The 26,062-nt window shown below is 41.2% G+C and overlaps 1 protein-coding gene across 2 annotated transcripts in view; it reads left to right on the top strand.

The window, feature by feature from the left end:
• The window catches only part of KDM2B (lysine demethylase 2B), a 120,252-nt gene that overhangs the window by 65,371 nt on the left and 28,819 nt on the right, over window positions 1-26,062 (top strand). For both annotated transcript variants that reach the window (XM_082491703.1, XM_082491702.1), the window contains exons 11-12: window positions 5,004-5,458; window positions 14,976-15,062. In XM_082491703.1, the coding sequence (XP_082347829.1) occupies window positions 5,004-5,458; window positions 14,976-15,062 (542 nt within the window). The remainder of the gene's footprint in view (window positions 1-5,003; window positions 5,459-14,975; window positions 15,063-26,062) is intronic.

Raw genomic sequence — 26,062 nt, 5'->3', positions numbered from 1 at the left:
GAGTGCAGGATGCTGCCCATGGTCTCTGGGATTCACAAGGTGGTAGTTTTTGTAGAATTGGTAGAGATCCTGTTCTCCTTCATGGAAAAAAAGATTACTATGATGGTAGAGGACATCTCTGGAGAACACAGAAAACTGAGTTCATCATCACTTGTTTTAAGGGTATCTTTAGACTTTTCATACTATGTTTTCGTTACATAGGATTTATTTGCTTTGATATGAAAGTTGCTAAATTCAGAGTGACTCTTTCAAGATATTGCCTACTCATGAAGATGTATTGCTGTGATTGTGTTGCCATACCTCTGTCCTGATAGTTGTATGCTAGTATATATGATATATATGCTAGCATAGCAACTTCTGTTGTTCTTTGTATTTCTGTTTTCTAAATGTCTCCACTCACAAAACTCCAGACAGAAAAAAAAAACAACCCAAAAAACAACGCCAGTGTAGGCAAGGCTAAAACCTTAGTGTTCCCACCCCCTAAATAAAAACATCTACTCTTCTAAATGAGTTGGAAGATGATGACCATGCCTTCCTTTCCCATTCTTCAGGCCCAGAATGAGTTTTCAGGCAGTTGCCTCCTGGTTAGTGTGTGAGATCCTTCTTTTTCAGATCTCTTCTGCAGAACGGCAAACACTCAGGGGAATGATGACATGACAGCAATCTCAGGCTGCTGTAAAAGCACACTATCTCTCTTTCTCTCCCTTTTTTCTTTTCCTTGTCCCTCTCAACTATGACATTTGTTTTGCCAGCTGAAATCAGAAAGGGATCCTATTTGGCTTTCCTACTAGATTTGAACACGCACTGTTTCGGGATGGATATGTCTTCATTATTTTTACTCTTATCATGAATGAGTCTGTACTGGATGTTTTCAACCACAATTGACCTTCAGTGAGATATGGATCTCCAGAGTGAGCTGACAGAGAGTAATTGGAAGAAGATGCTGGGCTATCAGAAATGCGGTTTCTCTGTAGCCTGCAGCTTTTAAGATTCCCATTGCTAAAATTTTAACAGGGTGGCTCTAACTGTATATTAAGCCTGATGGATGAAGAAAATATGCCCTCTGGCATGGTGAAGGAGCCATGTCTTTTTTTCCTCTTTCTTCTCAGGGGATAGAATAGTTTTGCTTATGATAGACAGGTACTGGACTATATTGAGTGATTTCTGTGTAGGGTGCTCCATACAGTGATACATTTCCAGCATGCTCAGGGGTTTTTTCTGCTAATGAAAATGTCATTGCTGTCTTTAGCAGACCAATAGGAACTGCTGCTCTCAAGTCACAGTGTCAGGGTTTGGAGCTGGAAATGGCAAGTTAGATAGTACACATTGGACTGTTCTAAAGAGTTTAAAAAGATTTCATAATTACATGTGACCCCCCTCCCTTTCTTTTAAGTTCTGTAATACAGCGAGTTACTTTTCAGCAAGGAAAGAAACTGTGTATAATTATCCTTCTTGTACAAGTGGATAACTGTAGGGAAAGTTAAGTGATTTGCCCAGAACTGCAGGGAGGTGAACTGCTATGGATAAAAAGGTATTTCTAGCTCTCTGTCCTATGGTCAAGCCCGTGCTGCTCCTCGTCTTCACTGTGTTCTATCACTGACTTGTTTGCATAAGCTGTTTTTATTTGCTTTGAGACAGAGAGGGGTGAAGGTCTTTTTGTGCTAAGTCGTATGGAATCCCAGACTGGATAACCACTGTGAAACTGGAGTTCTAACCTGGTATTGGCTGGTGCCTTGACTCAGAGGAAGAAACCATAGTTACATTTAGCAGGAGCTCTTTTCCATGGAGACACTTTATAAACAAAAAACCTCCAATTCAGTGGAGCCTCATAATAAAGCGCTTCAAATACAGTTCTCAACAAAATAAATGCATATTATGTTTATGTAGGGCCTCAGCTCACAGCATAGTAACTCTCAGTCAGCTATTGTTTTCATTAAAACGAATAAATAAAAATCATGGCATGTTGCATTACAGTAAAACACTTGAAATCACAAAAGTGAACCTTCTTCACCTTGAAGTTATCTTTCCATTATTGATTCCCTTGGCTGCCTTTTTTTTTTTAAAAAAAAAAAAACTTAGCAGCAGTAGCAGACAGTAGTTGTCTTTTGAAAGCAGTCCACTCTTAATCTGATGGTGCAACAGTACTGTAATCCCCTAGTGCTCCAGAACAGACTGCTGTGCTTCAGGTTAATTGCAAGCCCTGTCCCCAAAGGTAACGTTAGGCCAGGCGTCATGTAACTGCCAGGCCTGCAGAGAACAGGCCACAGGGCACTTGTTTGATGATGGTTCATTTTGAGGTTAGATTTAGGTTATTTTTTGTCTGTCCATTCCCAAGTATAGCTGGCACAGCAGGGCCTGTTTTGTACAGACAGGCGGTGGCAGGGAAGCGGTGGCAGCTGGCAGAATGGAATTGCTGCCCCCCCTCGCCCCCCCCCGTTTGCTTGCTTCTGATGGGAATAGGCCCCCAGTATGCTGTGATGTTCCATTCCTTGCTTGCCTTTTGTTTCCACAGATTAGAGCAAGAGACAAAAAGTGGAGATCACTGGTGATGTCTGAGCATTACTTGGAGTAAATTATTCACACCTTCCTAATGTGATCTCCCTCTCTTTCTTTAGGCCTTGTCTACTCTTGCGATTTGCCCCAGTTACAGCCATTAGTTCCTGTTCAGTAGAGCCACAGCATAGGAAGACAGAAACATAATTTTCTTTGTGCAGATTTACACCGATTTCCGCTAATGACGCTGTATTGGTAGCGTAGGGATGTGTATCTGCTTTCACCTTCTCTGTTTTATCACTGGCATCTTCTGCCATCTAGACTGGGCTTTTGTGCTTCAGTCAATTGTAAAATAACTCACCAAGGCAGTGTGGCTTAGAGAAAGGGCTCCAGCCCTGGATCCAAGGGCCTGGATTCTGATTCCTGGTTTTGCCCTAGATTTGATGTGTGACAATGAGCAAATCGTGCTTTCTCCCAAGCATCTGTTTCCTCAGCTGTAAAATGGGAGAATGACATAAGCTGATTATATAGCCCTTGGAGCTGGGTAAGTGTGCTAGCTACTGAGGACAAAGGAAAAAACAGTGTTAAATAAAAGTTGGATAACCTAATGGTTCTTAAATGTTCTGGTTAAGATATTTTCTAATCCCGTTTATTTTTCTAAGAGAAGCATGGGGGTGTATTAGCACAGACCTGAGAGGAGGAGCTGCTTTGGAGTGTTGCATGCCACCACCTCAGCACACAAAATAAACTGTGCTGTACTTCTTCATGGTGAAGCTTTTTTGGAGGGATGCAGGGAGGAAGTTAGCCTGCACTGTGGATGGCGCTGGATTTGGCTGTGACCAGCCTTGCTGGTAGCTGGTATTTTTTGTGACTGCCAGCTTTTCACAGGCGTTTCAGCTTGAATGTGCCTTTCAGGAGTAATTTTATGGCCATTCTGGTTCTGAAGAAAAATGCAAACATGACTGGACAGATATGCTTGATTTTTGCAGATGCTGTAGCAATAGCACCTCTGCCCTGAGAAGTATAAAGTGGCCAACTCGCATCTCTCGGGCACTAACACACAGAGGTGCACCTGGCCTTACAGTGTTTTTATTTGAAACTGCACAGCTAAGCAGCTAGGCAAGCTGCCCTCAGACAATTGCTCTGCCACTGCCTACTGCATTTTTGTTACCCAGCTGACAAATAACATGTATGTTTTGCGGGAAGATGGTATAGACTATGCAAGGGACAAGGAGCTTCTCTGTAATAAGAATGAATTTGCCAGCTTGGAACTGGGCTTCAGCGTTTGTTTTGAATCTGACTGTCAAACAACCGGATGCTGTGCTTTTTCTTTAATGTCCATTTAATCCTTCCTTAAGCATGATTCACATTGTCCTAATCCAAAGCTACTTCATTGCAAAACATGAAAGCTGTGAAAGGAACTTTTCATTAATTGTTCACTCACTTTTTCTGTATGACTTCTGTTTCCTTTGCAGAGTGTTTTTGTTTGCAGCTTGATCTCATACCCATTTCAGCCAGTATTAAAATTCACATTGATTTAACTGGGTGTTGCCAGTGTTAACTGTATTTTCCACAGAAATTCCTGCTGTTGCTAGCCTGCATTCAATGTTGTTCACTTAGTAAAGGAAATTGTGTCTAATAAATAAGAAAAGATGTGTGCTTTAGGGAACCTTGGCTGTTAGTTTCCTACATTGCTTTCACTGCTTGATTGCACAGAGCTGAGTAACAGTTGGGATTTTTAGGGAGGAGACCTAGTATAAATCTAAGATTAATAGTTCTTTAGACTCAGAAACTTGCCTTTAAATTTTCCTGAGAAGTACCTAGAATGTATCAGGGACCGCATTAAGAAAAACAGTATCATGTAACTCTGTGACAGTCCCTGCATTTCTCGGTGTATTCAGGCTTCTTGTCTGTAAAATAAGCATAATTGTAATCCTCTGTCTCAGAAGAGCAGTGAGTATTCATGCAGTAACAAGTGGTTGTTCTTGTTTTACCAACACTTTCTCGCAAAGAGGAAAAGTATTGAGAAGTTGATTTTATGCTGTGCAGAGTTCCTGGAAGAATGATGATGTACAGCATTTTAAAGTGCTTTCTCCCATCATTTTTCCCTTCCTCTTTCAGTGCTAACTCTCCTCTTAAAGCTGCAAGGCTGCCGAATTGGGTCTCTTTTGGATTTGTGGGAAAATTAATTGTGTGTGACTTAAGAGCTCTGCCTACTCTTAATTGAAGGCATATAGAGGACTGAAGTTTTGAAGAAAGCATAATTTTTCCCTGAGTGTTTCCCAGTCATTTGAACTGAGTAGGTGTTAATGAAAACCAGCATTAAAACAAACAAACAAACAAGCCCCCCAAATTAAAAATCAGCTGAATAAAGACCATTCCTATCACATACTTACGAGGCATTATCCAGTGCCCTTTTAAGTAGACAGCGCCTAGCCCCAGTGGTAGAGAAGTGTTTAAGCTATGAATTACATCAGGTAAAATTTCAGCATTCTTTTTCTAACTTTCAGATGCAAAAAGAAAACGCAGCACAGACAGCTATTCATCAGATTCGTGGTTAGACATGGATGAAGAATCTTGTGATGCCCATATCCGGGAGGAGAAGGATGACAGCTTGGATAAGAACTCCAAATCCATGGTGGATGGCTCCTCCTCACCCAACAGCACACACTCAGAAGGGAAGGAGGGTGCAGGAAGAAAACAAAAAGCCACAGTAATGAGATACCTAAAAAGAACTTTGTCTAATGAGTCAGATGACAGCGTAAAATCAACGACCCCCACGGACTATCCCAAAACACCAACGGGGTCTCCAGCTACAGAAGTTTCAACCAAATGGACTCACCTCACAGAATTTGAACTGAAGGGTTTAAAAGCCCTGGTGGAAAAACTTGAATCTCTCCCAGAGAACAAGAAGTGTGTTCCAGAAGGCATCGAAGATCCACAGGCTCTCCTCGAGGACATGAAGGTGGGTGTGATAGTTTGCTGATCCACACAAACTGTATTCTGTGGTCATAGAAGACAGCAGGAGATCAGAAAGCAAAGTTCTGCAGCAGAGAGATGGCAGCTTGTGTGTAGTGACCAGCTCATATCAGCCCGCTATGCTGCAGAGAGGGAACTTACGCCTCTAACAAAAGCCATCTCTGCTCTGGGGAGATAGCTGTTTGCAGTCTGATTAAATTGATGCAGTCCTTTCTGACTGTCGCTGCAGTGGCCAAAAGTTTAGATCCTCTCATAGTTCAACACTTTTATGTTACATGTGTAAATATTATGCCTCAAAAAGTCTATTTATAGTCTCAATCTGCCCTTTTTGATCTAGTGCCTTTCTGGAGTATATCTGATTAACTGACACATACAAAATGTAAATACTTGATTGTTGTTCAGAAGATACATTATGTAACGTTCTCAGTTCCTTTATTTTTTTTCTTTCACCTTTTTCATTTTCTTTTCCTCCATTGCCCTCTATGGGTTGATAATTATTCTCCACTGGTACAATATACTGTTTTTGGAGGTGGTGTGAGGAGTGAATACTCACTAGTGACAGAACTTTTCTTTAGATTTTTAACATACTAGAAGTGGTACCTCATCTGACTTTGGGATAAATTCCTCCTGAAGACCAGCATGGCCTTGCTGCTTCTAGTCCCAGCCCTGCCTCTGCTCCGTGGCATCCCTTTGGACTACTAGGCTAGCTTTTCTGTGTCTTGTTTTCACACTGTGTAAAACAGGCATATTAATTATTTTTTTAATGAAGCTGAGAGCAGCATACTCTTGTAATTTTGTTGGGACTTGTCAAATCAGATTAAAATTGTCAGCCTGTCCTCCACAGGTCCAGTACCATGGCAATTTGGCCTGATTGGGAACCATGAGTATCGATTCGTGGTCCTGTGTTTGGACTGCTAGTTCTGCACTGTTTCTGTGTGCGGTGTGGTTCTTCAGCTACATATGTTCTATACACAAGAGCTGTATGTGTCACAATCTGAGGGGAAAAATACATGTTTATATGGTTAAAGGGGACCCTCTACTTTTTTAGTGCAAGTGGTGTAACAGCTGCTTAGAAAAGGCTTCAAAGCCAGATAAAGAAGGCTGAACATATGTAGAGTGCAGTGGAACCATAATCTTGGAGCCTGGAAGTGTGATACACGGCACTCACTTTGGTAAACCACAAGAGCTCAGAAAGTCTCTTCTTGCAACAGCCGCTGCTTTGCTTGTGAAAGTGGATGCACGTGCCCAAAGTTGTCGCTGTAGATTCACTGGCTTGCTTTGTGATCCATTGTCTTCTAATCAGAAATCAAAATGAAGCCTCAAGACCAGGAGTTGTATTTGTGGCGATTGAGAAAGAATAGGAGCATTACTTTTCCAAGCTTAATGCACAGACCAAGTTTCACCTAAAAATAAACTGCCCCTTCTTGAAATTCTAGAAAGGGGTACAACACATAATAAATGGTGCAGATGTTCAGAATATGATCATGCATGCTCTTTTGATGACACACTCCAATGCACTGTGAGACATCTTACTAGAACACGGCAAGATACCATATGTGAATCTGGTTTAAAGTGCTGTGTAGGAGTATATGCTTTCTTATTCCCCTCCAGCACAGTGGCTTCACTAGCTATAGAGATGGAGAACTGCAAATGGACATTTAAGAAAAAAGCCCAAGTTGTGCCCTTTTTGGTGATATTGTGCTTTAACTGGTATTAAGTGGGCATGTACAGTTTACTTTGTGTGTCTTGCAGAGTTGCAGTCTTGATGTTCCATCTCCTTTGATAACTGCCTGCTTCTAAACTTTCTCTCCTTGCCAGCACACACTGTAACCATCAGGATGTAGCCCAACATCTGGATATTTATGGTTCCCTGCTGGTTAAAGAGCCTATGACCACATCTAAACATCATGCCTGCTGCAGAATTGTTTTCTCTGGAATCACCTCTGTATGTTTGGCGAGCCTGTGACTGATTATTAGAGCAAGACCTTTTAAAAGGATATTAACTCAAACATTTTCTTGAACACTGTCTAAAGAACCGTTAAAGAACTTTCTTACCCATCTTTTTTACAATATTGGCCCACGTATAAGGCAGCCCTCAATTTTCAGAGAATGGGAGTCAATACAGAATATCAAATAATTACACCCGCAGACTATTGCTTCTTCCACACCTCTCCTACAGTTGCATCCCCCACATGCTAGGTTCTCTGAAGGAATCAGGGCAGTTAGGGGGAGTTGTACTCAAGTCAATGGTTGCTTGAGTACGCTTCCTCTCAAGTGAGGAGTGGAGCCCAGGACTCCCAACACAACCCTTCCCTTCGCTCGTTAGCAAATTGTCTGAGGCAGCCACTGACAAGGTGTGTCCCAATTCCCATCTAACACTGGGAACCTGGGTGCAATAGCCCATTAGTTCTTTCTGTCACTGTGTTTGTTGATATGGCAGAGAACAGTGCGATGGAGCCAAAGCATCCTATCTCCTTGTAACCCATGTGATACCAAAGCATGAAATTTGTTCTATTCAGTTTGTTGGCTTTAAAAAAAAATTGGGAACAAGTGTATCAGTGTATGTTTAGGACTTCTGTCTTCAAAGAAGTCCTAAAGAAGTCTTCAAAGAATAAAGCATGCTGCTGGAAAAGTTGCCAAGTGACTGTCTTCAACCCTCATCTAGCATCATGGTCACAGAATCACAGAATAGTCAGGGTTGGAAGGGACGTCTGGAGATCATCTAGTCCAACCCCCCTGCCAGAGCAGGGTCACCTACAACAGGTTGCACAGGACAGCGTCCAGGTGGGTTTTGAATGTCTCCAGAGTGGGAGACTCCCCAACCTCTCTGGGCAGCCTGTTCCAGTGCTCCACTATCCTCAAAGTGAAGAAGTTCCTCCTCATGTTAAGATGGAACTTCCTATGTTCAAGCTTGTGCCCATTACCCCTCGTCCTATCAATGGGCACCACTGAAAAAAGACTCCTCCCATCCCTCTGGCATCCTCCCTTTAAGTATTTGAAAGCATTAATAAGATCCCCCCTCATTCTTCTTTTCTCTACACTAAAGAGACCCAAGTTCCCCAGCCTTTCCTCATATGAAAGATGTTCTAATCCCCTAATCATCTTTGTAGCCCTTTGCTGGACCCTCTCCAGCAGATCCCTGTCTGTCTTGAACTGGACTCAGTACTCCAGATGCAGCCTCACCAGGGCAGAGTAGAGGGGGAGGATGACCTCCCTCGACCTGCTGGCCACACTCTTTTTGATGCACCCCAGGATGCCATTGGCCCTCTTGGCCGCCAGGGCACATTGCTGGCTCATGGTCATCCTGTTGTCCACCAGGACTCCCAGGTCCCTTTCCACAGAGCTGCTCTCCAGGAGGTCAGCCCCCGACCTGTACTGATGCGTGGGGTTAATTCCTCCCCAGATGCAGTACCCTACATTCACCCTTGTTGAATTTCATTAGGTTCCTCTCTGCCCAACTCTCCAGCCTGTCCAGGTCACGCTGTAAAGCAGCACAGCCTTCTGGCATGTCAGCCACTCCTCCCAGTTTAGTGTCATCAGCAAACTTGCTGATGGTACACTCTATCCCTTCATCCAGATCATCGATGAATATATTGAACAGGACTGGACCCAGCACTGACCCTTGAGGGACACCACTTGTTACTGACCTCCAACTAGACTCTGTACCACTAACCACAACCCTCTGAGATCTATCTGTCAGCCAGTTCTCAATCCACCCCACTGTCCATTCATCTAGCCCGCACTTCCTAAGCTTGCCTGTGAGGGTGATGTGGGAGACAGTGTCAAAAGCCTTGCCAAGGTCAAGGTAGACAACATCCACTGCCCTCCCCTCATCCACCCATCTAGTCACTTCATCATAGAATGCTATCAGATTAGTCAGACAGGACTTCCCCTTAGTGAATCCACGTTGACTACTTCTGATAACCTTCTTTTCATCCGGATGCTTTGAGATGATACCCAGCACAAGCTGTTCCATCATCTTTCCAGGGATGGAGGTGAGGCTGACCAGCCTGTAGTTTCCCGGGTCACCCTTCTTGCCCTTTTTGAAGACTGGAGTAACATTAGCTATCCTCCAGTCCTTGCAGGATTCCTGTATTGTTTGTTGTGCAGAATATGGCAATTCAGTATTTTGTTCCTCCTTGGCTCCTCAGTGTGTGTTAGGTACATCACACTGTTCAGAACCTCAGCTGAACACGCTGATACGAATGCTCCCTTGGGGTTCCCAGTGATACTCATCACTACCGTAGTCATGTGCTTCACAAGTGGTAATTGAGGAGCTGTTGTTATCTCTGGTTCACAGGTAGGGAACTAAGGTGCAAAGAAATTAAGATAAAAGTGACCATAATTTTGCATACTGTTTTTACATGCTGCAGATGTGATTTTCAGAAAAGTTAGCGTTATTTAAGAATGATATGTGCAAAAGATAATTTAAATGGTATTGAAACTGTAATTGCTTAACATTTCTGGCAGACCGGAAGTTCTGATCTCTAGCGTCCAGATCCCAAGCCAGGTGGGACGAGGAGTAGGAACATACAATTCATGACTGCCTGTGGAAACTTGATTGAAAAAATTTGCCCTGTGGCACATAGAGATATAATGGCAGAAGAAGAAATACAGTCCATTTTTCCATAATGGTATTTATCTCTTCACCACTAAATCATATTCCCTCTTACTTTGCTACTAGTTTTCCAACTTGCACAGAATATAATGTGGGGATTTTGCTGATAGCATTGGCAGTAGAGTGAGCAGAAGCCTGGCACCTTTACCTCACCCTGATGAATATCCAGAGCACCAGTCATCTGTGTGACTGACTGGAGTCAGAAATCCTACAGAAGCAGTTGTGCAGATCACACATGCTGTGACTGTCTTTGGCCATATGCACAAGGTTTATTTCATGGGCAGCCTGACTTTTGGACATGTGATGTATTAATAATGCAGCCTATAAAAAGTACCCTTTTAGTGCACCCATTTGAGAGTTATTTTTAACAAATGCACAGCAAGAACACGCTCTGACAGAAAGTCTGAAAGCTCTTGCTCTGCTTGGAAAGTCTTAAACAAGTTAATTCCTGAAGAAAATAAATCCATGTTTATTGTAGCAGTTTTATTTCTTAATGAAATACATCTAAGAACTTTTCTGTATGACATTCAAGTCTGTCTTTGTGCTTCAGTAAGGTAACTAATGTTTTCAGAAAACAGGATATGGGTAGTTAAAACTGGAGAAAGGAAACCATTTTATTTTGTGATGTGAAGTCTCACAGAACAAATTTGGGTAACTTGCAGAGAAGGCATGCTTTCCCATCTGAGAAGAATACAGTAAAGGATGTGCGACTGGATTGCTGCTCTTGATGGTAAATACAACTACAGCTATATACAACTATTTAATGTCAAGTAGGTGAGACTCTTTGAAGTAAAAAGTAATTTGTTTTCCCTACGAGAAGGGAGACTGAAAACTAAACTAAGCCGTGTAAATTCCTCACACGTCATCTGAGCTCCTAACTAACTGCGACTATCTAGTGGGGACACAGCAATCCAGAAGTGCCAAGCTAATGCCTCTGCAGATTGAGAACCCATTTATCACCATGATCGATGGAGTGCAGCAGCACAAGGGAGGCTTATTTGCAGAACGTAACACGGGCCTCACCTGGGGAGTGGGTCAGTTCTCCCCTCAGCTCAAATACGGAATTAAATTCTTGTTGGCTGCAGCTCTGCTGTATGGGCACTGTATCGCATGAGGCCTGTGTTCGCCACCAGAGGAGCTTCTCGGAGGCCTCCAAACAGCGATTACTGACAGCAGCAGTCACTCTGTAGCAGATGGCATCTGAACAATCGGCTGAGGAGATGCAATACTCTCTGTATCCAAATGTCTGTGGCTGGGCTCTGTGTGAGCTGTATGCGCAGCAAATGTGAGAGGAAATTGTTGTACAGATAAACATACCCTCCCAGGGAGTGCTCAGCTGACCCAAGTTGCAGAAGGACAGAAGGCTTGGCAGTGTAGTTGTTGGCAGAGCGAGCAGCCAGAAGACACTGCAGCCGTTGCCCCCACATCCTTGCTGGTGGTGATACTGTTGGAGGTACACACACCCTGCAGTCATACCTTGTTTTCCATACATACATGCCCTGAAATGAAGTATGAAACAGTGCGACAACTCCTGCTCCAATTGAAAAATTCAGTAGCAGCTGAACTGTTAGAAAAATACCTACACTGATGAGAAGGAGAAGGAGAAAAAAATCACTGAGAAGTAATCTTACTTAGATGGTGGCCTTGGGGATTGGAAGAGTTTTACCACACGGCTTCTCTACTTTATATTTAGCTACGAAATAGTATGTCTACTAAAGATGCAATTGGGGTGGACTTATGCATGAAGAAGAAAATAGAGAGGTAACCATCTTACTCCTTGGTGTAGTTTGCACCCCACATCACAGGACAGGTAAAACTAAGCAGACCTTTGATTGTTACAGTCTGCATCCCACATTAAACACTCTGCCAGTGATGCTTGTCGGTATGCAGCCTCTGACTGCAACGCACAACACTTGTGTTGTGTTACCAGCAGGATGGTAATTCCTTTGCTGGATGCTGGGGAAGAGGACTGTGAGATCTGCCTCCTAATAATGCCACAGACCTTCCCCACTTCAAAGCAAAAATGCTGCTCTTCTTCAGACTGTGGAAGACCATTGGGGCAGAAGAAACTCAGATTGAAGAACAGAGTTTGTCAAATTTCTGCAACTCCTTGGCAGCAGGAGAAGATTCTTGTGCAAGACAGATGATATCTACTGAAATATGTTCTTACTTTTTCTTGCCAAGAAATCTTACCCCCTTCTCATTCTGATGACAGCAAAAAAACTCCCTTTACTGAATGCATTTCAGGGGAGTCATTCCTTGCTGTGCTTTTGAAATTAATGGCTAAGCTGAATTCTTACATACTTAATCAGTTTCTTTCCTTCATACCTGCTGTTGTCACCACAGCCTTCAAGTGTAATGAATCAGGCAGCCTTGTGCTGGATGAGCATCACATTGTTTGCCTAACTGGAGCCCCATGGCTTTTCTTTCTTTTTTGTGTGTGTTTTTTTTTTCTTTGTTCGTTTTTTTTGTTGTTTTTTTTTAAAGCAGGTGCACAAAAGTCTGCCTCCTGCAGCCTGTTGTGTGCTGATACTTGACACTACAGTCAGTGCAAATGTAGCTTGGTTATGGTTCTGCTGCTCAAACATCTATTGTTTTCAGCTAGCTGAGATGATAAACTACCATAGTTTTACATTTCTTCTTGGGTAATATTTTCACGTGATACATATGATAACAAGAAACCTTGTTATCCTGCCAAGTTCTTGGAATAGACTCTGCTTTCTATTGAACTCAGAGTCTCTGACAGTCATTAGTGGAAATGTTAAGGTTTTCTGCCTTACAAGCTTTCAAACCTAAGAGTAGCAAAGTAAAGAGGGATTAATTTGTCCTTTGTTTATACGTCTCTCAAGCAGCCGCCTTGTTCTGGAGAATTTTGGCTTTGCTATGAGAACACAGAAGACCTCTCCATTTTTAGGTTTGAAAACTAACTTTCAGAATGTAGTCACAGTTCAATTAATGCGGTGATCACTCTCTCAAAATAAAAAGGACACGAGAAAAGAGGTGCTCATTATCCTCAGCTCAGCCAGGAGTTAATTTGCCAACAAGTAGTCCGTATATGAAAGTTGTTAGCTGTTTCACTCAAGGGTATTCAGCTGAAGGTATGCTACCGGCTCCACATCAGAGGCAGGCTGGAGCAAGCTGGGGTCTACTCCGAACCAGCCAGGCTGTGCCTGTGCAAGCTCCTGAGTGCAGCCACAGTGCCGGGCTGACAAAACTGGGCTTGTACTGGTATTGCTTATTTCAGTCATTGGCGCTGCTTTCAAACTAACCAGTATCAAGAACAGCCTTACTGGTATGATTGTATCTGAAGAAGCAGCACTGTGCTGGTGCTGTAGTGTCTGTTAGCAAAGCATCTCTCGTTTAAGCACAGACTGGGGAATTGAGCTGAATCCAGCAGGTTGCCGGAGCTCCGGGGAGAGAAAGACAGCCCCAGGGACACTCGTCCAAACCCTCGTTTAGATGCTAGTCTGCCTGCTCAGGCTCTTGGGGCTTGGAGCATGCTATCGTACTCCCAGCTTTAGTTGGATGATTACAGATGGATTCCAAGTACACTTCTTATTAAAACAATTACTGTATTTGAAGCTCTTTTTGTAGTGCGTGTGAAATTTCTAATTATTAAAGCTCTACACTGGGGACTGAGAGAGCCTGGTGCCTATTGTTGTCTAATTAAGCTTTTTTCAAGAAGTCGGTATACTTGGGAGCAACACCGTTGAACTTCATTGTCTGGGGTTATCTCCTAAATTCTATAACGAGGTAATTTTCAACTTGCAGTTCTTGTTTGTTTTATTGGAGCGTTTTTTCACCCTTAACCTGCTACTGCTTATTTGGGCTTCAGTTTTGAGAAGCACAGCAGAATCCTCTTTCCGACCCGATTGTTTTTTTTTTTTTTTTCATTTGCTGTCGTTTTCAGCTACCTGAACTCCAAATGAAGATCTTTGTAGCTAGGCTAGTAAGTCCGTAGAGAGTCGTGGAAAGCGAGCGTGGACTATGCCCAATACTAATTGATTATGCTTAGAAAGAGTTCTTCCCCATTTCTGTGTTGAGTTATATGGTCATGGGAGTGATTCACAGTGGTAGAAGCTGTGTAAACCAGTGCAACCCACTCAAGAAATTTCTAGGACAGTGCATCAAAGCAAAAGGGTGGGGGTGGAAGGGAGACCAATCTTTTTCCTTAATACTGTACTATCCAGAGTCAGATTGTTTCCAAGATACTCGGGAACCTGGATGCATTACCCCATTACATGAAGTGAACTAGATGACAACAGCTCTGGCCTGCCCATCTGTGTGGAAGGAAGGAAGGCCAGTGGAAATGATGGTGCTCTTGAATTGCCACATGCATGAAGATGAAAAGTTACAATGTGCACTTCTCGATCTTGACTTACCTGAACGTTCAGGCATCTGAGGATTGCTCTAAACTACACGCTTGATGCCCTGTGACTGCAGGAATAGTGATGGCAGAGCCTAGATGCTTCGAAGGTCTTTTGTAGACTTGATTGGGAGAGAAGGTATTGGTTATGGTGACTGGTGAGGTCATTTGGGATTTAGTGAGCTGGAGTTTAAAAGGGAGAGGTGATACGGGTGTTAGACTCATACCAGTGGGAAAACACCAGTTTTAAAGAAGTCTGTAATATAGAGGTGATTCATGGCTGATTTTGCTGTCTGTTTTGCAAGAAAATTCACATCTTGGATCTTAATGACAGGTGTGAGAGTTTCAGTGTGAATTGGAAGTTTGGAAGCAAAAGTAACTTGCAGAGATATAACAAGTCAGCAGAGATCTTGTCAGTCTATCTTTCATCAGAGTGGAGTACTGTCTTCTGTAAGTCTCCACACTCTTCAGTTGGAGAAATATTTATCTGGTTAATAAAGGTCCTTTCATTTGCAACAGAACATACTGAAGGAACATGCTGATGATGACCAAAATCTTGCCATTTCGGGTGTCCCTGTGGTCAGCTGGCCCAAGAAGACCACAAAGGTAATGAGATACAATTACTTACTAATCCTTGTTGTGCTAGATTTTGGCGTTTATTTATTTATAATCTGACAAAATGCTGTATATGATACTTTGGCAGCTGCTAGCATTTTTAACATGAAATGTTATTTTTAATGGTTTTGTGATTAGGTGTTGAAGCAGAATATAAAAGTGCCTCAGCAGGGAGAAATCCTTAGAGTTTCCATTTAAAAAGAATTTGTTTGGGCCTTACTTATAAGTATAAAACTTTGATATGTCTTGGTCATTTACTAGTCATGGTTAAATCTGAAAATGTTGATGCAACATTTTGTGTAACATTAAATGATGTGTAAATCCTACAAATTAGTCACTTAGTAAGCACTCTCATCTGCATGCGAGGATGCTTTTTCTCTTCTGCTGAGACCTCCTGAATTCTCTGTAAAAGTGTGCCACAGCAACTTTGGCGGGTTGTTTTCTGTCCATGTATCTTCATTTTTCTTCCTATATGTGGCAGTAATTCTGTTCACTTTGCAGGAGAACCATGAGGCTTGCTTCATTAATGCTTATAAAAAATTTGAAATAATTAACTAAATAACAATGTCAGAAGGCTGGATGATATTTATAACAGTGGTATGTTTACCACACTCCAGTTATTCAGCATGCTGTAAAAGCAGCTTTGCTTATTTAAAAATGTCTTATCCCTTCTATTTTTACTTTCGTTTTTCACTGAGTTAGTTTTATAATGCATAATTTCTTTAGAAATGCTGAAAGGGTTGGTCATCTTAAATCAGACTTTGATCTGAAAATCTGTTGTTGTTGTTATCATTGTAAGTAACTTTCAACTAATTAACTGAATGAATTATTTTCCCTGTTCTCACTTTTTGTGCTGGTGCACTTGTCATGCCTTTGCATATAATCGCTTGTAGCGACAAGAATCTGCTGTTTTCAAATGGGAAGTAGGAGACTATAAACATCAAACTGCTAAAGGACGGTGGGGCAGAATGAGCATATCATGTTCCTTCTTGGTTTCTTTTTGGATTTTAGCTGAGCATGTTTCAGATAAGTCATATCTTGTTAAATACATATTTCCCTCTTAGATTGTAATAAATCCATGGGAATATGCTTTGTGTTTAAAAACAACAGTGGAAAACCTTGAGAGGAGTAGGCGTCAGATTCTCCACTCCACTGCTTTGTTTGCTGCTGTTCATTCATCAGTCAAGCATACTCTGGCTTTGAATAACGCAAAATCTCTTTGACCAGAGGAAAACTGGTGTGCGAAATGTATAAAACAAAACTAAGAAACAACTGACTCTTGTGCTGTATTTTTTTGATCTCATGCTAGAAGTGAAGGGCTTAATGTTTTGAGGCTTTTATAAGCTTTGGCGTTTGCTTATGTCCTTGTTTGCTTTATTTTGGAGTCCTTGACAAATGGTTCATTTCTTCTATTCCTGTGCATCGGCAACATAACTGTAACTGTAAAAGATGTGTATTTTTTGTGACTTAAATCTTATCCCTCTTCTCAAAATCCATCTTGCCGGCTGCAAGGGTTTTTTATAACTTTCTGGTGTTTATTTTCCTTTAGCCTTTCTAAAAGCAAAAACCTCTAGAAGGCATCGTTCCCTGTGCTAAGGTACAATAACAAACAATTAAACACGTTGGCTGATAATGAATATGAGGAAAACTTAACAGAAAGTCAGGCTTTAGATTGAAGTTCAGAAATAAACAAAAATTTTCAACAGAAGAAATCCTTTCACCATTCTCTGCATATTTACTTTGTTTAATCTGTGATCAGTTTGTACTATGTCTTATATTTTAGTTAAAAGGTACACATGCAGATATGGCTGAAGGTTTCCCTAAAGGAGTTTGTTGTTGCGCTTCTAATTGGCAAATGTCCATGTCATCTTTCATGTTACAGCTATTTCCCTCGTCTGGGAACGCAGGCCAAGTGAACAGGCTAGGAAGACACCTCTTAGAGTTGAGCCTTTAAGTCCCAAATTAAAATATGTTGGTAAGACAATATAGGGGAGATTTGTATAAAGGCAGTGTTACTAGTTAGCTTTGGTTATTTTGCCTTTGTTCCCTGTAAGTCCTGATAATGAAATAGAAGATTTTACAGAGAAGAAAACCCTTAGGGAGGGGGAAACTCCCTTTAAAATTGGATGCTAGCTGGTGGAGCAAGCCTACATGATCAGAAGCTCCCATGAATGTTGCGCACAAAGCAGGGGAGTAAAACCGACGAGTAATTTTGCTTTCTGTAGTGTTGCTCTTGTAGGATATAGGAGAAATGCCAAATACTTAACAGTGCCTTTCCTGAGATAGGGGTGTTTAAGGGAGTGGCATATAGGATACAGCGTGGTACCAGCTATTGTGGGGCTGGTAAGAAGACATTGTAGCTGGTGTATCAGCTTCCAGGGAGAGGAGGATTGTCTGATTCTTGGTCCAAAAAAAAAAAAAGAAGGGAACTGAAATCCAGAAAGTGGAGGCAATAAGTGGAAAACGTGGCTCTTGCTTTCTCCCAAGAGAAGTCTCCAGAAAAGATTTAGAAAGACAAGAGCAGCAGATGGAGAAGGAAGAATAAAGCCAGCATTAAATGCCACAACATTTCAAAGAAAATGGAAATGACTGTAAAGAAAGGAGGGGAAGAGACTAGAAACAGTGAGAAAGCAGGATGAGGAGAGAGGCACATACTGAAAAGGGATGGAGTGGGGAAAACATAGAGCAGAGGGAGAGAAGTCTCACTAAAGTAAGAGATCCTGGAATAGGGACTGGGAATGACTTAAACTATGCAAATATCCCAAGGTGTGGAAGGACGGGCTTAGTAATGTTGACTTGCTTTTGAAAGAACATGCCTTTAATAATCTGAATGATTTTCGAAGGAGCAAATAATATTTCCCTTGAAAATTAAGTCACATTTTCTTTTATGTGTTGTTAATGTGTCATGCCAACTGTGTGCACAGTTCTGTGCTGCAAAACAGCTGCTTGAAGACTGTGAAATTCTGGGGAGAATTAGGGAAGAAACATGTTCACTCACCCTAAATCACAGTTCGCAGTGGAGAAGATGTAGTGGGCAAAACGTTTAACTAAGAACGTGGAAGACCCCTCCATATGTCGTGGCCCCATTGTGCTGCACTGCTCCTGTCTACCTTTTCTGAAGGCATTTGAAGTGGCAGCTTTACTGCAGCTCGCTTTCACAAAAAGATTTCTGACTGAGAAAAGAAACAAAAGCAATGATAAAAAATGTTTTTTTTAGGAGACAAAATAAGTGGGTGACATCTGGTGATCTCGTGGTTCGTGTACAGAATGGGAGACCAGGGTCTGTGTCCTGTTCCTAGCTCTTCTGCGGCCTCCTTCACTGCAGGAGGTGAACGGCACATTTCTGCTCCCTGAGCTTTTCTGTCTCACATGGAGATGGTGCTTCCCATCCTTGGGAGGTTGTGAGGTGAAATTAATGTTTATAAAGATCTGTGACTTCTTCGGCAGGAAGTTTCATAGTAAAATGTATGAACCGTTACTTATTTTATGTTAAAAGGGAATTGGCATGTGATTAATAGGCACCTCTTCCAGATCCTCTTTACTCATCTTTATGGAGCTTTTTTGAGTCTTTTGTGCTTTTTATAATTTATTGATAATTACTTAGCACAATAATTATACTCCAGTAGGCACCTTTTTTTTTTTTTTGCAAATGCTCTTTCAGAAGAAGCAAGAACCTGCCTTTTATAGAGTAATAAAACAGTCCATTTTCAGAAGACGTCTCTGTCTGATAATGATTCATTTACCAAAATGTCTGACTTTGTCAGGGATATGTACAACGATCCTAATTTAGGCCTCTTGGAGGAATCAGGAATGTGGGACTGAGAGGATATTTGAAACCTTCTTGTCCTGATGGCTGACTGACAGTTTACGTACCTTCAGACTGAGCAGCACGTTTTTCCCAGCTGGCTGCCGAGCACGGATGCAGCTGTGGATACGTAAACCCCGTCCCCGTTCCTTTGTCAGGGGTTTGTGCACCAGTAAGTTGTCCTCGCTTGGTGCAGTGGTGACTGTTAGCTGGGGGTTTTTTTTTGCAATGGTAGTCTGCTGTCTGAAAGGAAGAATTCCATAGCGCACACTGCCTCAAGATTTTGGGTTCTTAACTGACTGAAGAGGAGTGAGAAAGAATCATAAGAAACTAACTCTTTCCCCATCCCTAGGAAAGGAACTTTTGGGTAGTGTGAAAAAAGAGCAGGGCCTAAACCTGATTTTCCACTGTGGTGACACATCGCTAATCACAGGTGCAGAAAACTGACTACCTTCAAACCAAATCTTGAAGCCCACTCTCCAGATTTGCTCGGCGCTACAATACCAGAATTCCCATTTTATCTGCGCAGAGATTAGGGGTAGCATTTTATTTAAGGAACTTGGGAGTATGGCCCAAGCAGAAACCATACATTTTTCAAACCATTTCCTATTTCTGGAAGACAACAGTCAACTATAGTAGCATGTAATTACACTCTGTGGCAGCGCCTTCTGTTTTTATTGTGATAAAGATCTTTAGTTGTCTATGAAGAGCAGCTATAAAGAATTAAAATATGTTTGGACTCTCTTGTTCTGTGAAGAGTTAGAAATGCAGACTGTGAGCCAGATTCTCATCTCTCTTACCTGGCACAAACCTAAAGCCACTGCATCTATAATGATACCAAGTGTCCAAATATATATAGGTCTGGCTGTGAGCAGGAGATGAAGCTGTAATTTTTAGTAGCTGCTTAACAGCACTGCAATATGTGGCTGTTTTTCTGATGCCTGTTCATACGCTTTTTCTATGTAATTTTTACCTGTTGATTTTAAGAGAAGGTATTTGAGAAGTGTAATAAGGAAATGGTAATATTCTTATTTAAAGGAGTACTATTAATTAGTAAAGACCACAACCTGAAATTTAACTGGATTATGTTTTTTAAAAAAAACGACCTTCCCTGCAATTGGCAATGCAAATAATGTTCATAGCTCCGTATCAGTGCATGAGAATCGGGAAGAAAAAGTGATCATATAAAAAAAAAAAAGGAAAACCTCCCCAATCTGTTTTTTTGTTGTTGTTGTTGTTTTGGGGGTTGGAGGGTGGTGGTGGGTGGGCACAGGGTTGGAAGGGACCTTTTGAATCTACTTTCCTGTTACCATGGGCAGCATCTGATTCCAATCATTAGCGAGTTCTGTCTTACAGCAGTTTATTTTTTACTAGAAATCTTTTTGCAAAATTCTACAGATGCATCCATGTACCTGAAAAAGAAGGATTAACTCAAAAGAACTAATCTGCGAGAGGCAGAGCAAAAGGCTGGTTAGTATGGCTGAGGAAAGGTTGAGCTAGTCATACTCCATCAGACCAGGCAGTCCTTGTGTCCTCTTTCTGATAGTGGCAAGTCACAGCTATTAAGAGTTGTAAGAACAAAGCAGACATACAGCAATCTTTGCTTATCTTCCCAGTTAAGCTAAATGCTTGTATCTTCATCTTTTGTGTTTAGTGTCCCCTGGTAGAATTTTGCTTTTCCTCTGTGAATTTACCTAATAATTTGTGGAACCTGTTGATCTTTTTGATCTTCGTAACATCCTGTGGCAGTATCCCTGCAGTTTAATAAAGCTCTGTGTAGATAAGTACTTCCTTATGTTGTTTCAGATCTGTCCCCTTAATATCATAAATATACTTAATGCCCTCTGTATCATGCGTTTTGAGAAATTTGAATCACCTTCTCTGTGCTGTCAATGTTTTTTGGGTTTTTTTTGATGTCCCTGTTACTGCTTCTCACTCTTTTTCCTCCCCTGCTCTGAAGCTGAAGTTCAGTCTTTTCTGGTACACAAAGCATACCATATGTTTGATCATTTTTCTCACTCTATTCTAGTTCCACCATAGGTAGTTTTGAGATGAGGGTGGATATGGGACTCCACAACTACATATAGTAGTCAAGAAGTGATGTTTAAGAGCGGAGACTAGAAGAACGTATCTTGTTCAGCATGGCACAACAAAGTGGAAGGGGGAGATGATTGTTGTGTAAGTACTTCAGGAAGTATAAACACCATGGGAGGAGAAGAGTTATTTGAGCTAATGGACAATGTTGGCATGAGAACAAGTGAGTATAAACATGCCATAAATAGATTGAGGCTGGAAATAAGATTTCTGATGATTGTTCATAGTCTGAACTGAACAGCATACAAGAAAAACAGTAGACAACCGTGATGAAAAGGGTGTTAGATTCTTAGAAATAACTTGTATTTTAAATAATAAAAGGCAGTGGTATTAGTCACCCTCTCTAGATCTGAAGTCCTTGGGCACATTCATGCGTTTGCTGCCATTTTCCAGCAAGGAACCTTTTTCCCTTTTCATGGTATTTCACATTTAAAATCCTGCGAAGGGAAGAAGATCTAACAGTTTTTAATAGGGCTTCTTTCTGCATGGCTCCAATTTTATGAACATATATGCAACATTGTGCATTGGATCAAACTTAAGAAGCAGTAAGTAAACAGACTCGGAATTAGTGGACTCAATAAATTTTAATGTATGCAGAAATGAGTGGAAAAAAAAAATAAATTCAAGAGTTTTGATAAACTTCAACTTGAAACCAATGTGATTTTTCAAAAATGTTGAGCGTTGTTTTACATCAGGTTTTCTTTAAATTCAGGGGAAGAGGTGCTAGGTGGACAAAGAACATTCCTGAAAACCTTTGAATAAATACTTCCAGTTTTTACTTGCTTGCTTATTAAGAATTCCTACCATAGCTATCGCGAGGCCAGCTCCACCCATAGTAGCAAGAGCACTGAGATACTCGTTACAGCAATTAGTGTTTTAACCAGAGTGGTGTCTGAAACAGATCTGAGCATGCATAAATGGCACAACATCAAAACAGCATCAGTTTCAGGAGCCTGCCCGGGGGCTACCACCAGGAAAGCAACATTCCTCGTAGTAGCAGTGGGAAAACTCTGCCAAATTCCCTGAGACAGACCAGTCCTTGGACATCCATTCAGGGTATTCTTGTGGCGATAGGAATGTATTAGAAAGCAAATACTAACAATTTAAAACATGCAATTAAGAATTAAAGTAAAAATTGAGTCCTTCTAGTGCAGGAAAAAAACTGGGAAGTGGGGGGAAAAAATAGAAAGCAGAATAGTTTAGTGTAAATTGTTGTAAGATGTATTTTTGCTGGTTGAGATTCAAATAAGTTTTACATCAGTCATTCCCAGTGGCGCAGGAGCAAAAAGGGGATTTAAACTGTCACATTTTGTCCTTGCCAGGCACTGCTTAAAGGTGTTTGAAGTGATCTCACACAGCACTGCCTGAACTCTGCTTGGTGTCAACAACAATTGAAAATGCCAATAGTCTGCAAGAAGATTTGCATATACAAATATGTATTGTGAATCCTTTTTGTTGATAAAAAATCCTGATTATGAAGTTCATAATCTACTGCAAATCAGACATTTCTTGGTAGTTATCAGATGCTAATAATTAATTTATCTTCCAGAAAATAACTTAAGTACAAAAGAAAATGAGGATTAAAATCAATTTAAATTTGTTTTTCTCTTTACTGATTTAAATTGTGATTGGAATCAGTGATTTAAATAATTTTGAATAATTTCTGTTCTTTTACACTGTAGGATAGTAGAAGCCATGTGGTAGGAGAGAGCTGAAATTTATTCATAAAGATATCCCGGTTCTGGCTCCTGACAAGTCTATTAAGAAACAAAACCACATAGTTGAGGTTTGGGGGATTTTTTTTTAGGGGACTTCCCACAGTAGCTGTACGCATACGGAACTAAGCCCTTTCCCTGCTAACTACACTTGGGAGCAGAAAAAACCTGATGCACCAGAACCAAAGACTTCTTCAGGTGCTGTGCAAAGGAGTAAGAGCTGCTGAAGCTACTGGGAGTTTCTGTCAAGCGTCTGCTTTCCTGGGGCAGCACCGACGAGGAAGGCAGCTCCTTGCCTGACTTGTTTATTTTTCTGAGCGCTGCTTCACTCTCTTACGAGCATTAGTCCTCAAGACATATTTCTGTGGTAACTCCATGCAGGCCAGAGGAGTTTCAGGGTTTGGTGTATGTGTATCATACATAACATGCCCAAAGAGCTCCACTGCGTATTGCCTCAGTATTTTTCTAAAAGCTTTGCCTGGTGACTTGACAGATTATTTCTCACCTCAAGAGGCTGTGCTTGAAATATTGTGTCCCTTCAGGGAGTAATTATAAATAGCAAGGACTTGAATGAGCACCTTCTTAATCTTCCATCTTTGACTTAATATTTTCCCTTCATATCAACTCTCAACCACTTGCTTTGAAATCTGACCGGTGCCTTTATGTGATTAATACATCAAACAGGTAAATTAGAGCCGTTTTGACTCTGAGTGGAAATTTGAATGGATTGGAGAAAACGAGCAGACATCTCTCTTTTCTAACTGTTGTTCTCCAAGTATCATACAAAAAGATTTATATAGCCTTCCCCATTGTCATTCTTGTACCATATGCATGAATATTCAGTAACATGAATTTTTCCCAACTACGTCTTGACTGCCATTTTTCAAGATAGCAGCTTTCTCTTTATTTCATGACAGTAAAAGTGCTGATGAAAACTACTTTAGTCTTAAGACCTTTTTCTTAGATAGCATATATGAAATGAGTTGACAGGTCTCAAATCTTATCACCAGGAGCTTGACTACATTAATTTCTGAGTTGGCCAACAAAACCAAACCAAAAGCTAAGGTCTGAACCTGGTTTAAGTATTCCAGCATCCTTTGTGCTCTCCCCCACCCCGCCATTAAAACCATTCAAGCTTTGAGTTACGTATCTGAGATTTAATAGTTTTGTTTCTGGATCGAAGCACATTGGCAGAGCGATGTGGAAGGCGTTTGTCATTCCACAATACGTGCTGTGCAATTATGGACATTAATCCTGCGTGCACTTTTCAGAACAAAATTGAATTGTATGTTCTGTCCCTGAGAAGATGGCTTCCTTTTAGTTCCATAGCACACTGAAATTAAAGTCTGCTGAGAATATAAATGAGGGCTTGTTTCAACTTCATGACTTTCCTGCAGGCACTAGTAGACCAGACAGAAGAGGTACAGAAGTACTCTCCTTTTTGAAAATTAGCAAATGCAACAAAAGATATGGATAAATTCTGATAAAAGCGAAGCAGCTTTGAGACTTGCTCTAGTGTGGTTTGGTTGTTTATGTCCTGGATGTTTCCCACCAAATCCAAATCAGATTTGTAGGTGAGAGCAGAGCACCTGGGCTCTCATAAGGCAAACTGTGCTTTTCCTTTGCTTACCATTTGGTTGCTTCTAAATGTTTGGGTTTGGTCTCTAGATTTTAAAGCTGCTGCCCACATGTTGGACACAACCGACTGTCGTAGAGCATTCTGTGCTGTGTGTTGGAGTGCGCTGAGCCACTTACAGGAAAGCAGGTTACATATTTTGGTTAATCCACTGTTTGAGCGAGCAGCCACATCTATTTGCATGTTCCTCCACAGCGTGGCAGTCACTTCTTACCTTCTCAGGAGCTTATTCCAATAGTTTTTGCATTTACTGACAGAACACGGCTCTTGGAGATGCAAACTGTGCTGGGAAAACATTGTGGCATAAGGATCTGTGGAAGAAGGAAGCATGGCAGCATTTCCCTCATTTCCCAGTCATGCCATGGCTCTTCCTGTAGAGAGTAAATTCATAGATCCAGATCTCATGAACTGTTGACTTTGTTGGTACCTTTCCATTTTCACAAATCTGATGCGGTGAAGGTAGACTACCTCAGTTAGTTATCAGTAGGTTCCCAAGATGCAGTGCTTGTGTCTTGTGTGGTAGATGAACTTGATGTTTCACTACTCTGCAGTCTTATTTATTATATTTTTAAGATGACAGGGTGTTGGGGTTGGGGGGGGGGTGTTTATAAAGCTTATAAAAGAGATGGAGTGAGCGAGTTACTATCGGCACGTTCTGTCCGAGCTCTTGCTGGTTTGGGTGCTGCTCCTCTACTGCACTGTAATAGTCCATGGTTGTCGTCCTTCAAGAGATGGTTGTACAACCTTTGCTGCTGCCTTTGTTTCTCCTGTGTTGGATACTGGTTAGGGAAAATACGTGCAGTAGGCATTACATGGAGGGAGCGATCAATATATTATTTCATTGTGAGTTACTTTATTTGATCTAAGGTTGATCAATCAGACTGTTTATTAAAGAGATTGTGATGGATACTCAGTGCATCTGATGACTACCCTTGTGTCATAGTTCAGATAAAATAGATAGTAGGAAGTTGTAAGATCATGATACTAGATGGATATTTAGGTTGTCAGAATGTCACCACTAGTGTTGAGAGTATGACTGAAATATTGGCTAGAATTCTTGAGAAATGTGTCATGAAATTTGCCCAGGCCCAACAGTTAAGATCATATTTCATGTGAATGGATACTTAGACCAAAACAATGAACCTTAGAAAGCTATTGGGTAACTCTTATTCTGATACAGGTCAAGAATCGTGATCCATAAACATCTCAGTGGGTTTCCTTTTCAAAAACATATGTGCTGGCCTGCAGAAAGCAACAGCAGCTCAAATCACAAGATCTTTTTTCAAGGACTTGTATATAAACCAGTTTGAGGTTGTTTTTTCAGTTGTTGCCATGTAAATATTTTTTCTAATATCAGCTAAATATCATATTCTACAAAGATGCGTAAAAAGTTTCAAGGGAAGGTTAAACCAAAGGTGCATTTATGCCACATTAAAAAAAAAACTTTATTTCACCACATATTGAGAATCGCAGAATCATAAACTCCAGTGTCTAATACGAAAACAGGGATCCTGTTTAGCACTGGTACTGAAATCTCTTGGCACTAGAGATGCTCAGGAGCAAGTGAGTGCAGCACAGGGGTTGTAGTCTTCCTCCCCTCGTCTTGGTTTTACTACTTAAGGATATTTGCATGAGAATAAAATCTAGTTCTTTGGCACTCATCTGCTCCTGCTGTTTATTCTTCGCTTGAGGTTATTGTCTCAGTTTGTGACAACATAATTGGTTTCTGTGGAGAAGATTA

This window comes from Vanellus vanellus, assembly GCF_965231255.1.
Source record: "Vanellus vanellus genome assembly, chromosome: 16".
NCBI lineage: Eukaryota > Metazoa > Chordata > Aves > Charadriiformes > Charadriidae > Vanellus > Vanellus vanellus.
This window is presented reverse-complemented; position numbering and strand designations above follow the sequence as displayed.